The 19,649-nt window shown below is 37.1% G+C and overlaps 1 protein-coding gene and 1 long non-coding RNA gene across 2 annotated transcripts in view; one reads left to right on the top strand and one right to left on the bottom strand.

Moving 5' to 3' along the window:
- LOC106869512 (DNA fragmentation factor subunit beta) overlaps positions 1-10,587 on the bottom strand; it is a 63,061-nt gene extending 52,474 nt beyond the window's left edge. The window contains exon 1 of the mRNA XM_014915278.3: positions 10,454-10,587. Coding sequence (XP_014770764.1) covers positions 10,454-10,570 — 117 coding nt within the window. The 5' untranslated portion in view covers positions 10,571-10,587. The remainder of the gene's footprint in view (positions 1-10,453) is intronic.
- A 1,157-nt stretch (positions 10,588-11,744) lies between these two features.
- Positions 11,745-19,497, top strand: LOC106869511 (uncharacterized). Its single transcript, XR_001409406.3, has 2 exons — positions 11,745-11,883; positions 18,775-19,497. It is a non-coding gene; the product is annotated as an uncharacterized LOC106869511 (long non-coding RNA).
- The last annotated feature ends 152 nt before the right edge of the window (positions 19,498-19,649 follow it).

Raw genomic sequence — 19,649 nt, 5'->3', positions numbered from 1 at the left:
GTTGAACAACAACAACATACATTTTCTCACATACATGCACATTGTAAATGAAATAAAAAGAAATTATTCATGTATATATATACATTAAATATATAAAATTTGCTAATTTTCTAATATTGATTTTATTTATTATATCTAATATATAGTCTAAGTACAATTATGGCAACAATTTCTTAACTATTATTTCTATAGGTCATACTATCTAATTTGAATATATATTTTTAGGCTTATTAAGTGTTTTGTCATGGCTATAGGCAGAAGCATGGCAATGTAGGAGGAAACTTGCTTCTTAACTATGCAGTTTTGGGTTCAGTCTCACAACTCAGCATCTTAGGTAAGTGTCTCTCACTACAATTGTCTTAAGCCAACCAAAAATTTGTGAATGGATTTGATAGATGGAAACTGAAAGATGATCATGTGTGTGTGTGTGTGTGTGTGTGTGTGTGTGTGTGTGTGAGTGTGCACACGCGTGTATGTGTGTGCATGCGTGTGTGTATATATATATATATATATATATGTCTGCTGCCACAACTTGACAACTAGTGATGGTTTATTTACACCCCTGTAACTTAACAGTTCGACATAAGAGACCAACAGAGTAAGTACTGGGAGCAATTTATTTGACTGCACCCTTCAAGACAGTGCCTCACCATGGCTGCAGTCCAAAGACTAAAACAAGTAAAAGATAAGTAATACTAAAAGCAATGCTAAACTGTACATTAAATACTAATTATTTCTCACATATTCTGACCCAATCAACAGCATGAAATGATCAGCAATAGAGAAAGCACTCAGTCATAAAAATCCTAAACCAGTCATGCCCCAGCTCCAAAAGAAAACAATGTTTATTACAACAAAGTAAGTGGTGAAGTATAATCTCAAGATTCTGGTCCTTGTTAAAGAGAATTCAAATGACTATGACAAGTGTGAGATGCTGAACATAGAAAAAAACAGACTGATGATGATGAAGGCAGCCATGGTAATGATGATGACAAGGATGATGATAATATTGGGGAAAGCGAAATCGTGAAGGCACCTGTGCCCAGCGTCGCCGGGCGAAATGCTTAGCGGTATTTCGTCTGCCATTACGTTCTGAGTTCAAATTCCACTGAAGTCAACTTTGCCTTTCATCCTTCCGGGGTCGATAAACTAAGTACCAGTTACGTACTGGGGTTCAATGTAATCGACTTAATCTGTTTGTCTGTCCTTGTTTGTTCCCTCTATGTTTAGCCCCTTGTGGGCAATAAAGAAATAAGAACCTAGGACACAGAACTTTCCAATGCTTTTAAATTTATATACCAAGAAAGCCTCGTGTTTAACAATGGTAATTGTCCCATAGAACTAAAGAAACAAAACCAAAATACTGCAGTAATATAGAAACAAAATAAATGTCAGTCAAAAAATAACTAGTAACTGCACAAAATTTTAATTTTGCAATATATAGGGGGTTCCTATAAGGTTGTTATCCACCCCTGATTGGAACTCTCCCGTATGACATGTATGCATGCTCGGTGACTTGCTTTAACAGTTGCAATCAGCTGAATGCACATTGCCAGTGACCTTTGACATAATTACCCACAATCTGTGGTCAGGATTCTTTTTTTGGTTTGATGTTGGTATTGAAGGGATTACCAGACACCGGACAATACAGTGAGAGCAGCTTTCACTCACATCGTGGTATTCAATGCTGTGTACGTGTCTGTCGTGGTAAAATATGCCACTCCTTAACTGTTGCTTTGCTTTCATCCGTAGCACGAGATAATTATGTCATTATCTGTGAAATTCGGCAACTTACAAAGATCTTTAGATCAGGCAATACTTCACCGAGAGGAGATATAAGCTTCTGCTTATTCCTGTCTGAAGTATCGTCCGATACTTAAGACTTATCGTCCAATGAATTTACTTTGTTGACATTCTTCATCGACAGAATTTTTATTCCTTTCAACCTTTCAGTCAAGTCCGCCTTTCTTCCAGTAACATACTGTCCATATAATCTTAAATATTTCTTTAACTCAGGCACAGTAAGTACTTCGATAGCTGAATCATCAAGCTGCTTTATATCCATGATAAGACGTAAAACAATAACAATGGCGTGGGTAATCTGCGGAAGTTTAATTATCTACATGGAGCGCCGCCTAGCCAAGGGAGATAACCTACTTATAGGAAAGCCCTATACTCAAGCCATTCAACTTTTTTTTGTCTTTTTTGTTCTAATCAACTATATTTTTTTTGTCTCCTACCATTTGTATAACTTGAAACTCAGTTTGGACATCAAGCTTTCTCTGATAGCTTAATATGATTACCCACAATTGTGATTGGCTGATTACACTCCTGCCAACTAGATGGACCAAAAAGCTCAAGATAGTTTGTAGAAGGAAGATATGGATGCTTAAGGAGCCAACAAACAGTCAGAGGTTTAGGAAATACACCTCAAATTAATTAGATTCGTATGGTTGATTCCACATTGCTTGTTTTTCTTACAATTATATGGTGTGCAATGATTTTTCTCAGACTTAAACCTGTCATTATTATGTTTATTTATTTATTCATTCCTAATTTGGGTCTAATTTCTGAATTTTCCCAGTATGTACAAGGGTTTTTTGAAGGAAATCCAAAGTTATTTAGACAATTTGCTTCTCTAAACTTGACAGTAATTTTGATTAATTCTAGTGTGGACTGTTATTTCCTTATTTATTCTACCATTGTGTTATAAATATTTATAATCCTATGTTTATTATTAAAATAATATTACCTAGATGTTTATTATACTTTTGCTTTTGCAAGTGTAGTCCACTGTCCTTAGGTATTATCTCTGTCCTTGGGAATATATATAAATCTTTTCCATATAACCGGCCCTGGCTAAAACAGCATTAAAATGTTCTGTATTCTAAGAAAAAATCTTATTAGCAGAAAGCCTAGATATTCTATATGAAACACTCCTAACTATGGATTTAATTACAGTGCTAGGATGGTTATAATTTTATCCATATAATGTAAACTTTCACTGGGTTTGTGATGTGCTTGATAAATTCCTATATCTAGATCTAATGTCATGTTCAGAAACCTAGCCTCTTTATAATCATATTTCAAAAAGTAGAAAAGCTTACATTTTTAAAGCAGTTTCTCAATCTTTTTTCTATTGCTCTCTATTTTATCATTTATGTCCTTCAACCAGTTAATTACTTCAATGATATCAGACCAGAAACTGAATCCATTTTTCTTTTTAAGCATAGGAATAAAGCAGTTGATAATTTTTTACTTATCCCTTCTACATCAGACTTTGGTAGGTGAATAAGCATTAATGTAGGAATAGCAACACAATTAGGTTAGTGATCTTTTAAATTTCTACAGGTTGTTTTTGGTGAAAAGGCTCCATGCAATCTTCCAGCTTAATTTTACTAAAAAATATTTCATCCTTTCACATTGATGTGATTAAATTCAAATTTTGCAGTAGAAGCAGCTCTAGATTAAACTCTGTATTCATATTACACACTTAAGCTTTAAGTTAAAGTATGTATATCATAGAAAAGTCAGTAGTTGCAGTGTTCATCCAGAAAAAGATTTCTTTATCAATGCACTGTCTTAAAAACATAATATACTTCATACCTACCATAGCTCTGACGAGGTAGATGTGCATCTGTCACACTTGTAATAGCTTCCAGAGTGATTTTGTTTTGCCTAACTCTAAAGAATATTGTGTTTTTAGCTTAATACATTAATAAAGTGATCTTTTCCCAAATAGACATTGCAGCTACTTGATTTTCTACAATATACATACATATATCTTTTAGCTTTTAATTGTTTCAGTCTGCAACCATACTGGGACACTGCCTTGAAGAATTTGAGTTGAACAAATTGACTCCAGTACTTGATTTGTGTTTTCTTTAACCTGGTATTTATTCTATCAATCTCTTTTCCCAAACAGCAAACACACACACACACATATATAAAAACAACAAGCTTCTTTCATTATTGACATTATGTACATTAGACGGATATTTGTCCTCATCTTGTTTGTTGTTAACACAACGTTTCAGCTGATATACCCTCCACCCTTCATATATCTGTCAAATCTAAATAATGTAAATAATGTACATAATTCCTCTTCTCTTATGTAAAGAAATGAAGTTTCTTTCAGTTTCTATCTACCAAATCCACTCAGGAGGTTTTTGGTAGCCTTAGGCTATAGTAGAAGACATTTGCCCAAGGTTCTATGCACTGGGAGTGAACCCAGAACCATGTGGTTGGAAGCAAATTTTCTACCACACAACCAGCCCTGCTCCTATAAAATGTAAACAACAAGGCCAAACAGTTAACCACTCTCAGGGCAGTTAATAAGGTGGAAGTATTAACTAAGAGAAATGCCCCTTGTCATCATCAAAGACAAAAAAACCAAACTTCACCTCTAACCCAAAATGCTGCCTGATTAACCCAGCTAAACAGGAAATCAGGCTGACAAACAAACATATACTGAGAAAGATCTTAAAAATTACATAAGGAGGGCAATCAATCCATCCTTATGGCATAATATCAATGAAGTTATTTCATGGATTAAAGCTAACCAGGGTAGAAGCAGAGCAAGGTTTACCCAATTTTATATAGCAGATTTTTATTTGTTTATATCAAAGGAGTTACTAGTTAAGGAGCTTACGTTCACTAGGAATTTTACTACCATTAGTGATAAAGATATAGATGCAATTATGCATGCTAAGAAAATGTTGCTGTTCAATAAAGGTTTGGCCTGGGTCAAACAAACTGACCAAGTAGGCTCTTCGATGTGGTGATGGGGACCTTCAGCAGCATGAATATCTGCAACCTCATAGGATTGTATATATTGGACACCTTAATGAAGAAGTTTCCATCAGTCCTCTTTGGTCTATACAGAGATGAAGCTTTAGCCATCTCTAGCGGTGCTAATGGGCATACCTAGATAGGATTAGAAAGGATCTAATTCATACTCTTAACTCTCTTGGCCTTACAATTGAAACCATTCTTACCACTGTTGACTTTATAGACATTATGCTAAACCTTGGTACCTGTTCAATCAGACCCTACTGCAAACCAAACAAAAGGTTGTCCTTTATCAACACAGCTTCCGGCCACCCAAGTGATGGGTATCAGTAAAAGGATTTCGAATTTGTCCTGGAGTAAATGCAGCCTTCTATTATAATGAGGCTTTGGCAACCAATGGTTTAAGGACCACATCTATATGTCAGGTCCTAATACCAATGAAAGGAAGCACCACTGTACAGTTGTTTGACTTGCTCCACTCTTATCACTCAATATCCAGATCTGCATGGGAAAGATAGTCCTTAGGTGAGTGGACAAACATTTCACACAGTCACATGTACAGGTGATTGTTTAATAGATACAATTTAAGGGTCACTTTCAGCCGTGTGTCCAGCATTAAAAAGTATCAGTGAACACCCCTAAACTCTGTTCAGAAGCGGGATGCTCATGCAGGATTAGCAATGAGTACCCAGTGGGGAGGGGTGGGAGTCAACGCAACTCCTAAGTCATGGTTTATGAGCAGCAATGGCAGCATGACAGCATTGACAACAGCAACAGTGCCAACACATCCAACAATGGCAGCAACATCAACAATTGCAACTGTGGTGACAGTAACACCAACAGTACATCAGGTAATAGTAAAAACAACAGCTGCAGCAGCATCAACAATGCATCCAATAATAGCAGGATGCAGTGGCAGAGATAGTGGCAACAACAGCAACAACCACAGCACCAGCATTGCATCCAGTAATAACAGCAGTGAAACTACCAGCACCAGCAATAATAATAGCAACAACAATAGCTGCAATACCACAAGAGCACAGGCACAGAAATATGTCAGACCTGCAGAGAGTCTGTTCAAGCAATATCCTAACAATCACAGGTCCTATTCTAGGATACCAGAGAGCCACAACATCACGTCCTTGGCCAGCTATGTATGGCATTTAAAATAGGAGGGTACACCATACATAATGAAATAGAAGCTCCTAGAACAACCAGGACCAAACCTCAACAGGAGCGAACAATGTAAGTTTTGCTTCAAGAGAGCAAGAATCCTGAAAAAACTCACTTGATGAGGGGACTTTCTTAAACTCCAAAAAAGAGATGTTTAGTAGGTGCCCTTATCAGAGGAAATTCATGTTAAAAACATAGAATTCCTCATTTGATGACTAGGGGAAGTAATCGTCCATACACTGACTTTTTTAGATCCAACTGGAACCGATCAAAAGAGGATAATTTGACCTCGTCCACAAGTATTGTCATACAGTAGAATTTCATTTTGGAATTATTTATTTACAACCCTAACTGACCAACACATCTTTCTCCCTCCAGTTGCAGAGAGATTATGAGCCTCCACTCAATGAATTTCATGAGTCACCTATAGCACAAAGAGATTTATAGGTGCAAAAGCTATGTTTAGTTTACTTTCTAACTAGTCATAAGGGACAACCCTCTAAGTATTACAGCACTAAAGTTTTAGAGTGAACTTCTTTTTGGATGTGTGAACTACTGACTGATATATATATATATCATCATCATCATCATCATCGTTTAACGTCCGCTTTCCATGCTAGCATGGGTTGGACGATTTGACTGAGGGCTGGTGAAACCGGATGGCAACACCAGGCTCCAATCTAATTTGGCAGAGTTTCTACAGCTGGATGCCCTTCCTAACGCCAACCACTCAGTATATAATATAATATAATAAATATAATATAATAAATGTGAAAACTAATCTCTGTGTGTCAGTGTGTCACACTTTGACCCCCCTCTCTCACTATTCAATGACACTTCCTCGTGCTGGGGTGAGAGTAATAATAGGCACAGAGACGGTGGAGGCTGTGGTGAAGACAGAGATAGAGTGAGAGAGAAAGAAGGAAAAATAGAAAGAGAGAGACAAAGAAATTTAGGGAGAGTTGATTAATATAAAAATCTGTCGGTCAGATTGAAAAGATCCCATTCTTTTTCCACCACCCAACCATGTAAAACTTTTACCGAAAGAAAAGAGAAAGTGCGTTTACTATTTATGTGTGGGGGCCAGTAAGTGGTTTAAGGGGTGTGATTCTGATAAAAGTTTATATCTGAGGAGACTGATTTTAACTTAAATGCTATTAACAACTCAACAAATGGAATGTACTTTGGCGAAATCAGAGATGGATAACAGGAACACCGCTCGCGTAATTTGAAGTCAGGATCAGCATACTGGTGTTATTAAAGACTTCAAGTTAACCTTCCACCACCACCACCATTTCAAGTTAACCCCCTGCCACCAAAAGATAGCCTGAACCAGCATGCCAGGTGAAATGCTTAGCGGTATTTCATCCGTCTTCACATTCTGAGTTTAAATTCCACCGAGGTCGACTTTGCCTTTCATTCTTTAGGGATCGATAAAGTCGATAAAATAAGTATCAGTTGAGAACTGGGGTCAATGTAATAGACTATCTCCGTCCCTGAATTTGCTAAAATAAATATTATACCTTATAACTCAAAATACTAATCTTAAAATGTAACAAAAATAGTGAACTAGATCAAATGAAAGAAGATCAGGGGAAAATAGCACGTATGAAATCAACGATGCATAGATCTGTTCCAGTCTTCTAGCAGAAGTCATGTCAAGTACTTGTTTTCCTGTTCTACACTGCATACATCATGTACCAACTGAATGACAAACCTTATGTATATTTTCTGACAGTATATTTCAAAGTGTATTTATTCCATCAAGCTTGTCATGTTAATGATCTTTAACGGATTGAAGAAATCATCGTATTTAATCTTCCTGGTTTTGTTTTATCTACATACACACTTATATTAAAACTCAAACTAACGTGATTCATCAACGCAACTTATCCCCGTTAAAATATATTTACGCTTCATGCAGTTCAAGTGAAGAAATTATTGAAATTAGTTATTATTCATATTACTCTATTTTAGACCTTTTTTTTTTTTTTTTTTTTTTTTTTGCAAACTTGAAAATGATCAAATTAGACAATATTGTGGGAAAAAATTGACTTGTAATCCAACAGAGAAAAGAATATTGTTTGTTAAACACCAAAAATTATCCAGATATTTTATTAGCAACCACAGTTACAATCGGGTCGAAGTTGAGAAAAAGTTTTTTGAAAACAGAGGACCTGCCACCTGGCTATGTTTCGGAATTACCACACTTGCAATGTAATGATTTCAAACAGATTGAGAAAAAAATAACGTGAAATCAAAAGTTACTCATTTTACCCCGGCTATTAATTTTGCCACACCCTACCTTAAAAAACAAACGAAAAAAATCAAAAAGAAAACTTTGAACATCAATCATTCTCACTTTGCACTTTTTAAAGAATATAAACATTGATTTTTCTTTGAGAAATTGATTTGGATTAAATCACATACCCTTACGATGTAAACAAATTATATTTATATACAAAACAAAATGTATTAATGCACTTTGAATGCGAACATGTATATATATACAAAACAAATATATTTGTTCACTTTAAATGTCAATGACACGTATTTATATACAAATACACGTGTACCCAACACGTACACACATAGGAAACACTTACACATTATTGATCTAGCACATTATCTCCCTTGACAAAAATCTCTAGTTTTTCTGATGCTATTTGTAAATTATTCATATTGATAGTAAAAGAAAACGAAAAAATATCGGCAACGTTTCGAGTCATTAGTCGTAAGTGAGTGTATGCGCGAGTGCGTGTTTGACTGTTTAGCTGTCTCATTAATGACATCATAGACTTTTACCGAAAGAGTACTACTATAATGGTTTCAAATTTTGGTACAAGGCCAACAATTTCGAGGGAGGGGGTAAGTCGATAACATCAACTCCGGTTTTCAAACTGGCACTTATTTTATCGACTCCAATAAGATGAAAAGCAAAGTCGATCTAGGTGAAATTTGAAGACGGACAAAATGCTTACGATGCTGCCAACTCACCACCTTAATGATAATAATAATCCTTTCTACTATAAGCGCAAAGCCTGGAACTTGAAGGGAAGAAAATAGTTGATCACATCGACCCCAGTACTTGACTGGTACTTAATTTATCGACCCCGAAAGAATGAAAGGTAATGTCGATTTCGATGGAATTTGAACCCGGAACGTAAAGAAGGATGAAATGCTATTAAGCATTTTCTCCGGTGTGCTAACGTTTCAGTCAGCATGTCGCCTTCTTAATGATAATAAATAAAAATAATAATTTTTTTCTTTGCCACTAGCGCGACGAACATTTGGGGAAGGATTTAAAGTGACTTGTCTAAAATCATAGGGTTATGATGAAACGATCTCGAATTACCAACGGAAATAATTTAAAGAATGCAATTACAAGTTACCAAGATGCAAACTAAATGGGGGTAAGAGGAATCTGAAATTACTACACCGTTAGTTTTTACACCCGTAGTGAATTCTTAGGTGTAATTTTTCTATATTTATAAAATATAGTACAAAGGTAATTAATTCAACTTAATTTTAGCTACTATCACGTGTAAACAATAGGAGAGAACGTCATTGTGTACAAACACCTGCGTTTATACACGATAAGAGTCGGCTGCTACGTCACTTCCGTTTCGTTATTGTCGCCGTGGTTGTACGAAATCGACTGCTTTGAACAAGATTGCTTAGACCTTTCATAAAATGCATATAAGCCAAGACCTTCCCGTCTTTTTGTATAGGGCTATATTTGGACAATGAGTTTGTTTTTTTTTTGGGGGGGGGGTAACCAAAAAGGTGTGTTTTGGAGAAATTTGATTGCTATTCTAAGCAGGTCGAACGATGTAGAAATTCTAGATGCGGTGAAGTACACAGTAAGGCGATCCGATCATCTTTTATCGATCTTGATTGTTTTCTACATATTCATTCGTAATTGTTTCCTCTCTTCATTCGTAATTATTCCCTTTCTTATATATCAGACAGAAGTCAAATTTGAGCATCACTTCAGATCTCATTTTTTAGAAAGTCATCTAAAGATTAAAATGCTTTGCTTTGTATACATTGCTGATTCAAAGATATAAATAATTCACTTAAACGTAAAACAAAAACCGGGACTATATTGATTCAATTTCGTTTGGTTATACTTTCACAACTGTAAGATATGTATACACAAGTAGAAAAAATATTGTTATAAATACTATCGAACGTGTCATACGTTTCTAGCTTCATCTTGGAGTGAGTTGAATCATATACCTAATAAAATACATCGATTTGACTATTCTTATAAACTGATGGAGGCCCCCAAAATGCAATGAATGCACTTTTATCACGCAGATATACATACAGATATATATATATATATATATATATATATATATATATATATATATATATTATAAGCTTAATGCTTATAAGCGATCATCACACAAACACGCACATGCATTCACACAATGTTTATGATTTATCCCGGTAACATCAAAAGTAACCAGTGGGGACTTACATTCAATTTTTCACTTCCCTCCGAAATTAATTTGCCCAAACTATTGACCGAGACTCCATACTTCTGATCTTGTATACCTCGGATTTTGTATGGTCTGTTCATTTGAAACCACTCCATTTGGGTATAATTATGGCTCCAGCAAGCACTCCACTTTTATATTTTAAATTACTTCCTCTTATTGTTTGACAATGCTTCCGGTGATTTCCATAATACTTAACTCCTAAACAATTAGACCGCTGTCTAAAACGAAACACAGGTTGTTGTGTCGCATCAAGTCAGTCGTGATCGAGTTAGCCTATGTTGAAAATGCGTTTTCACCTGTGACCATTCTGTGGATTAATATATTTAGGACGGAGTTTCAGAACAAGAACGATCACCTCACCCCGCACCCATCCATCCATCTGCAACATTTTTTTTTTTCTTGAAATTTTTTCGAATTTCTGTTTAAAATATCAGAAATTAGGATTCTAGAGACCAAAAACTTTTAAAACTCAAAGTTTTAATATTGTACAACTATACCCTCTTCTCTCCAGAGAATGCAACCAATCGATTTTTTTTTTTAACGTGTCGAATTTATATCCAATTGTATATTAAAAACATGGAAGATAACAATTTTAAAAAAAGAATCGAAAATTCAAATTTTTCAAATGCCGTCCCCCCCCCCACACACACACACACGTACTGCCTCTTGAAACTTTCATCATTTATTTCAATATTCTTGGTGCTTAGAAAAGTAATAATGATTTGTGTATGTCTCATATATATATATTTTATCTTTTACTTGTTTCAGTCATTGGACTCAGGCCATGCTGATGTACTGCCTTGAAGAGTTTAGTTGGACAAAACTTTGTTTGTTTGTTTTTATGTATGTATGTGTGCATGATGCATTCATGATGCATGCATGCATGCATATATTGTCTAACAATCCATTAATTAAAAAAAAACAGGCACTGATATATCTAAAAATAGCAGAAGAATATCAATAAAAATATACTATTATAGACCTATTCTAGCTGATCTTACTAATCAGTTTTGCACAAAATATTACACAATCAGATATCATCTAATAACAGTGCTCATCAGAGATGGCCAGTTTAGCATTCTTTGATAAAAATAAAACAAAATCACAATTATGGGAGGGACTCACCATGAGTCATGTCCCTTGTTCCACCCCTCCTGAAGCTTGTGTAAGTTGTGATTGCCTAAGAGATAGGTGGGGTCGAAATGAGTGTAGGTATTCTTTTTCTTTTTGGAGGGGTTGATACATGTGTAGGGTGCATAAAACCGTAACCTCATGTATGGATGCATACGCATAGGTATGTTGATGTGTGTGGTATGGTGTGGTCAGATCTTTATTGAACTCTCAGGTTGTGATGGTGAAAAACTGATAGTGGAAGTCCTTGAATTTATAATCATGGTGGAGCCTGCAGGTAAGCAATAATATTTTTTCTCTCATGTATGCATGAGCAGAAAATCTCGCTCATTCAATTTAGGTAGGTGTCTGGTTGTAGAAAGGTTTTTTTAATTATTATTAATTCTTTTCTTAGCTTGACATAAACTGCATTTTCTACTATTCTTAAAGCTTGCCCTTTTCCAGGGCTCTCCACTTGTTGTAATCCTTGACACTTTGCTTTAACAACAATGCATCCTTAATCAGGGCTGTGATATTACTTCTCTTCTGGATATAAGAATAGCCTGGGCAAAGTTCAGAGAGCTCTTACCTCTGCTGGTGACAAAGGGTCTCTCACTCAGAGTAAAAAGCAGACTGTATGACGCATGTGTACGAACAGCCATGCTACATGGCAGTGAAACATGGGCCGTGACTGCTCAGGACATGCGTAAGCTCACAAGGAATGAAGCCAGTATGCTCCGATAGATGTATAATGTCTGTGCATACTCGACAGTGTAAGTACCTTGAGAGAAAAGTTGGACCTAAGAAGCATTAGTTGTGGTGTGCAAGAGAGACGACTGCGCTGGTATGGTCATGTGGTGAGAATGGATGAGGATAGCTGTGTGAAAAAGTGCCACACCCCAGCGGTTGAGGGAACCTGTGGAAGAGGTAGACCCAGGAAGACTTGGGATAAGGTGGTGAAGCACAACCTTCGAATATTAGGCCTCATCAAGGCAATGACTTGTGACCGAGACCTTTGAAAATATACTGTGCATGAGAAGACCCGGCAAGCCAAATGAGACCATCATCCAAGGCCTCTGCCAGGGGTGTAGCCAGCCCACTTATGCGTACCTTTCCTTCATTGGACACTAAACTCCGCTTGCGAAGACCTGTTGAGGCAAGTGAAATCGAAATCGAACTGAATTCAACGACTGGCCCCCATGCCAATCTCTCCTTCATTGGACACTAAACTCGGCTTGCAAAGACCTGTTGGGGCAAGTGAAAGCGAAATCGTGATGGTACCTGTACCAGTGGAGCGCTAAGAGCACCATCCGAGTGTAATCATTGCCAGAGCAGCTTTCTCGCTCCCATACCAGTGGCACGTAAATAGCACCATTTGAGCGTGATCGTTCCCAGCGTCGCCTTCCTGGCACGTGAAAAGACATTTGAGCGAGGTCATTGCCAGTGCCACTGGACTGGCTCCTGTGCAGGTGGCACATAAAATACACCATTTTGAGCGTGACCATTGCCAGTACCACCTGACTGGCCTTCGTATTGGTGGCACATAAAAGCACCCATTACACTCTTGGAGTGGTTGGCATTAGGAAGGGCATCCAGCTGTAGAAACTCTGCCAAATCAGATTGGAGCCTGGTGTAGCCATCTGGTTCACCAGTCCTCAGTCAAATCGTCCAACCCATGCTAGCATGAAAAGTGGACGTTAAACGATAATGATGTGTGTTTTGTAAGAATGTAACCACATCAAATCTTCTGCCTTTGTTCAAAGTTCTCTTTCCGTTGATCTAAGTATGAGAGACAGCAAGATTCCTCTTTGAATTTTGGGGCACAATTTCACCATATCTTTTTTTATATATTTCTAATAAGATTATGGAATTTTAGTTTGATATCTGTTGCATTGAAATTGTTCTTCTCCATAACCAGTAATGATTTGTTGAAAAGCCTAAACTATCCATGTACAAACCATAAATATATAACAATGAGGTTTAATTGCATTGGAGAAATGACCATTTATTAATATAATTATTGTGTTATTCATTAAAATATAGAAAATAACTTTTTATAGCTATTTGCGTATACACAAATTATTTGTAGATCTCCAGTCTATTCTTTATGCTAGCTATTTTCATCTCTGAGACTGCTAGAGAGAGAGGGAAAGAGCAAGAGAGTCAAGGCAGATAGAAATGATAAGTGCTGTATCATCCTTCATATAATGATATTACTTCTCTATCATCAATGAAAAGAAAAAGGACGGAAGAAAATGATGTGTGGTCTTTGGCTAGACACCAAGTGACCAAAGAGAATGAACATATTTGTTGTTGCATTTTTATATCTATCTAACTAATTCAGATTAAGCTAAAAACAAGGGATTCTTCCTCTCTAATCAGGCTTGACCTTCAAATAACTCGAAAAGGTTTAAGAAGTCAGCTTATTCTCATTAATTACTTAGTGCAAAAAGTGAGAACAATTGGCCAAGGACTTGTTTGATTGAAACTGTGGATTTGATTTTGAATCTTGGCTTGGGTATTTGGTAGCTGTCTGTTACAAATATATTTCTCTAGAATCCTTTTCAAAGAATTGGTTCATCATTTCTGGGTGATATTCCTGGGAAAAAGTGACATTTCAAGCCAACAAAAATCAAAAGAATTCATTCAACTACAAGGAGTAGTTGAATGAATTGAAAAACTGGGTGTTCCCATGTTTTAATAGCTTTTTGCATTCCACTTCTGCAAAGTTATAAATTTCTTTTACCTGTGTTACATGAACTATGAATATGTGAGAAATATTAAGAAACTTTTCATAAGTGCTTTTATATCAGCTGGTAATAAACTAATAGCTTTTTGAAGACAGTTACACACAATGTATGTCCCAAAGCCTATCCTAATGAAATCCCTTCTAAGTTCAGTTCTTGCTTTTTTGATTTACTCCACCAAAATTTGTGTTGTAGTTGTTTCCACAAAATGTAGTATCTTTTTTTCATCAACCTGTGATTGTCAATAACTAAGATTAGTCAAATCTCAGAATTCTCAACTGGAACAGTACACATATCAAAAAATTTGACTTGTACTCCTGATCAGGAATGTAATATCCTTTCTGCTCTAGCTACAAGACCTAAAATTTTTGGGGAAGTGGTTTTGTTGATTACATTGGTCCCAGTGCACAACTGGTACTCATATTATTGAAAGGATGAAAGTCAAAGTCAGCTTTGGAGAAATATGAACTCAGAACATAAAGTTGGACAAAATGCTACTAAGCTATTTGTCCAGCATGTTAAAGATTCTGCCAGCTGACTGCCTTCTGGAAATGTAATATTGAATATTTAAAAGTACCTTAACATCTTTTTGATTTGAAACATCTATCAAAATTGTCACAAAATCTGCCACTGCAAGATCTTTACCAAACTTAGATTTAACCATTTATGCAAATACATTTAAAATTATGGCTTCACTTTTCGTCTGCATAAGATGAAAGTTTGGCTCAAAAATTCTATTGAGTAACTTTTACAAACTGCTGGATGTTATGAAAATCAAATTATGAGAAACAGTATGCAAAGCAAAAGAGAATTTTTTAGTAGCAATGAGAATTTCCAATTTGATTATTTCTGACTTAGACAAAATGGTAATGAACCAACAATGAGAAGTGATTTGTGCTTTTGCAACTTCAAAAGGTTTTTAATATCTAACCTACCTTCATTCAGCATAGAAAACTCTGCAAACAAATTGTCATATTCTATCATCATCATCATCATCATGGTTTAACGTCCGTTTTCCATGCTGGAATGGGTTTGACAGTTTGACTGAAGACTGGCAAGCCAGGAGGTGGCATCAGACTCCAATCTGATCTGGCAAGGTTTCTACAGCTGGATGCCCTTCCTAATGCCAACCACTCTGAGAGTGTAGTGGGTGTTTTTCACATGCTACTAGCACAGGAGCCAGTCAGGTGGCACTGGTATCAGCCATGTTCAGATAGTGCTTTTTACATGCCATTGGCATGGGAGCCAGTCAGGCGGCACTGGCGTTGACCACGTTCAGATGGTGCTTTTTACATGCCACCAGCACGGGGAGCCAGTCAGGCAGCACTGGCATCAATCCACATTTGAATGGTGCTTATTACGTGCCACCAGCATGGGTTCCAGTCAGACGGCACTAGCATTGGCCATGATTACTATTTCACTTGACACAATAGGTTTTCTAAAGCAGAGCGTGTTGCCTGGCAATTCAAGGGTACTTTTAAATGGGCTGGATATGCGACACTGGTATCAGCCACAGCTGCAATCTTGCTTTACTTTCTGGGTCTTCCCAATCACAACATATCTCTAAAGGTCTCAGTCTCTTGTCATTGCCTCTGGGAGGCCCGAAGTGCGAAGGTCATGTTTCATCCCAGGTCTTCTTGGGTCTACCTTTTCCATAGGTTCCTTCCATTGTTAGGGCGTGACACTTCTTCACTCAGCTGTCCTCATACATTCGTAACACATGACCATACCAGTGCAGTTGTCTCTCTTACACACCACATCTAATGCTTCTTATGTCCAACTTATCTTTCAGGGCGCTTACACTCTCTTTTATATGTGTACTGACATTACACATCCAGCAGATCATTCTAGCTTCATTTCTTTCAACCCAACACATGTCCTCAGCAGCCATGGCCCATGTTTCATTGCCATGTAGCATGGCTGTTCACACACATGCATAATACAGTCTACCTTTTACTCTGAGCGAGAGGTCCTTTGTTACCAGCAAAGGTAGGAGCTTTCTAAACTCTGCCCAGGCTATTCTTTTTCTAGCAGCTACACTCTCCGAGCATCCACCTCCACCACAGACTATCAGCTACTTCTAGTTTCTACCCTTGGAATGTGATGGAATCTGTTTTTTGTACATTTTCGATGTTTATTGCCCCTGTGCTTCTGTCGCACAAAAACTATCTTCCCGGATAGCCTTCCTTTGATATTGCTGGACCTCTTATGTGTCCATAACTTACTTCAGGTACATCTTATGGAGTTTCTACCTACGTCTTTTCTACATATCGAGTAGGGCCATCTACCTGAAAGGGCTTGTGATTTGTCTGCCTTCCTACTTACTAGGACTTTGGTTTTTGCTAGATTGACTCTAAGGCCCTTCAATTCTAGACCTTACTTCCACACATAAAACTTCTCTAGTTCTGATAGTGACTTAGCTATTAGAGCAAGGTCATCAGCATACAGAAGCCAAGTACAGAGGTTTATCTTTAGCTTGGAATTTCTCCTGCAATCGCCTTACCAGAAATATAGCGACAGTGGTGCTTCTGCCTGGCACAAAACCAAACTGCATTTAGGCTAACTTTCTCCTTAATTAGTGGGCTATGACCCTCTCAGTGACTTTCACCACCTGATCAGGCAATTTGAAACTCTGTAGTTATTTCTATTTAAAGCATCACCTTTACCTTTGTTGCAGCTGACTATGGTGCTGCTATACCAGTCATTGGGTATAACTCTTTTGTGAACTATCTGATTTATAATACAGGTGACTAGACCATAAATCACTCCACCAGATATTTTAAGCATCTCAGCAGTGATTCCTAATGGGCTGGGGGCTTTCCCAGTCTTCATATCCTTAATTGCTTTATCTACCAGGGTACTGTCGATTTGGGTAGCTGATCCCTCAATTGGGTCAACATTTGCCGGGCTCTCCTTCTCCCATTCATTCTCCACATTCAGCAGACTTTAATAATGGCATCTCCAAGCCTCTTTCTTTGCAGAATCATTAAATGCAAGTGCACCATCATCCATGCAAACACATTTCTCTCCTATGACATCACAATTTTCTCTCAAACATTGTCTTTCAATCTGAAACACAGTCTACCTTTCACTCAGTTCTTTGGTCTTCATGTCGCTGAACATTGACAAACTTCTTTTCTGCTTCTCCCCTGGCAATATATGCCTGTCTCCTAGCTTCCTTTCTGGCTATCTGATACAGTTCTCTGCTATTCCCACTCTTCCAGGCCTGTTTCTTTGCTCTAATGGCCCTGTCTATTCCGCCACCACGTTACCCTAAGTCTTGAGGGGACTTTGCACTAGCCACAGATTTGACCCATGGCACTCAGCAAGCTTTCCCTCAAGAATTCCCAGTTGCCCTCTATGTCAAAAGTCAGTAGCTCCTCCTCCCTCCCATCAAATTTCTTGATTAGGATGTCCCTAAATCTCTAACCATGTGAAGGGTTCTTAAGCTTCCAAATCTTTCTTTTCCAGATTGGTCTGCTCCTTGGCATCTTTCTGGCCTTGAGTCTAAAGTCACTAGTGACTAGTCTATGCTGGGAGATACATTCTTCACCAGGAAGGGTCTTTGTATTTAAGAACAACCACACATCCCACTGTCTGGTGAGAATTAAATCAATCTGGCTAGCAGAATCACTTGATTGATAGGTTATCAGATGGCTGGCTTCCTGAAATTGTTGTTGCAGATCAATAGGTTGCTTGCATCACAGAACTCCAGTAGCCTAGTTCCCTCTTCGTTTTGGGAACCAATTCCATGGCCTCCATGACCACCATGGAAGATACCAGGTTGCCATCTGACACACCCATTAAAATCTCCAGCCACAAAGATGAGATCATTGTCATTCATCTTTGAGGTAGCCTGCAGAAGAATATCATAAAAGTGGTCCTTCTGTTCATTTGGTAGACCCACTTGTGGGGTGTAGGCAGAGATAATTGTAGCTATACTATTCTGCAAGACTAGCCTGAGCTTAAGCAATCTATCGCACACCCTGACTACCTCTATGACCTTATCCACACATTTTTCTGCAAGGAGTATGCTCACACCACCTATTCCGTCACTGTTACCTTCCCAGAAGATTTTATACCTATGTACCTTACCTGTGAGGACCCTGGATGAAGCTCCTCTCTACCTTACCTCTTGTATGCAGCATACATCAACACATCTCTAAAAACTGGGAAAGGGGTGTGGGAGGAAACATGGGAAGGAGAAATGTTATTCAGCAAATGAAAAGAAGGTTACTGTCATCATTTAATAGACATGTCACACAGGTTGTTTTCACTTTTAACCTATTACAATTCAAACATGTTAAAATTGTTGAAGTTATTGTGTTAAAACTGTTTCAAAATAGTCATTTCAGAAAAATTAATCCTTTTTTTTAATACATTTATAAAAGTACATGCACTTTTTGATATTCTAAAAATAAATCATTTTCTTTTTTTAACAGATAAATCAAAAATAAAATAAAATACGTATGAAATGTCATAGCAAAATGAAATATAAAAAGTGTATCACAATTTGCTTAGTCACTGACATATGAAAACTGGATACAATGACTCCAGAACAAGTTTTACAGACATTAATGTACAAAGAAGAAAGTTATAAAATATGTAGATTGATTTATCTATTCATAGATCAACAACCGAAAAGTTCATGTTTACAACACGTGTGTGTGTGTGTGAAAAGCAAAAAGAATGTGAATACACATAGAAAAGAAGGTTTATATTCCTACACATATGTGCATGCACGTGTGTGTGTGCGTGCACGTGCATGCATGCACAAGAGGAAAGAAGAATTAAATTTGGTAGTGAAAAGTCTTGTAGTTCTCTGGAATTATATTAGCTTATTTGAAACAGTAACAAAAAAAAAAGACTAAAATAAAAGTATGAAAGATGTCTTGATCAGTTGTCATCAGTGATTTGATTGCACTCTTCCAGCTGTTTTAATAATTTGACTGTGACATGACTTTATTCATCCTAGCTCTGCAGCCTCTCTCCATGTTTCAAGGAAAAGATGTCTTATATAAAGCCTAATGTTCACAGTTATTTATATGTGTGAATCATTCAGAATTCAGAAAACTCCCTTTTTTCTCTCAGCCCAAGAAGATTCTCTGTTACCAATTGGCTTTTCTTAGGTCATCTGGTTTTTCAATAAATATTTATGTTTTTTTTTTTGTTGTTGTTTGCTTTTTATTGCAGGAACAATTCTGAATATAGTGGGTTTTGCATATGAGTAAAATAGAGGATTTTAGTTTCAGATCCTGGTTGGAGTCTTGCTTCAGATATTTCAAATGAGTAACTAAGAGCTATAATGGCAATCCAA

Source organism: Octopus bimaculoides, chromosome Z, assembly GCF_046866305.1.
Source record: "Octopus bimaculoides isolate indiv1 chromosome Z, ASM4686630v1, whole genome shotgun sequence".
Classification (NCBI taxonomy): domain Eukaryota; kingdom Metazoa; phylum Mollusca; class Cephalopoda; order Octopoda; family Octopodidae; genus Octopus; species Octopus bimaculoides.
This window is presented reverse-complemented; position numbering and strand designations above follow the sequence as displayed.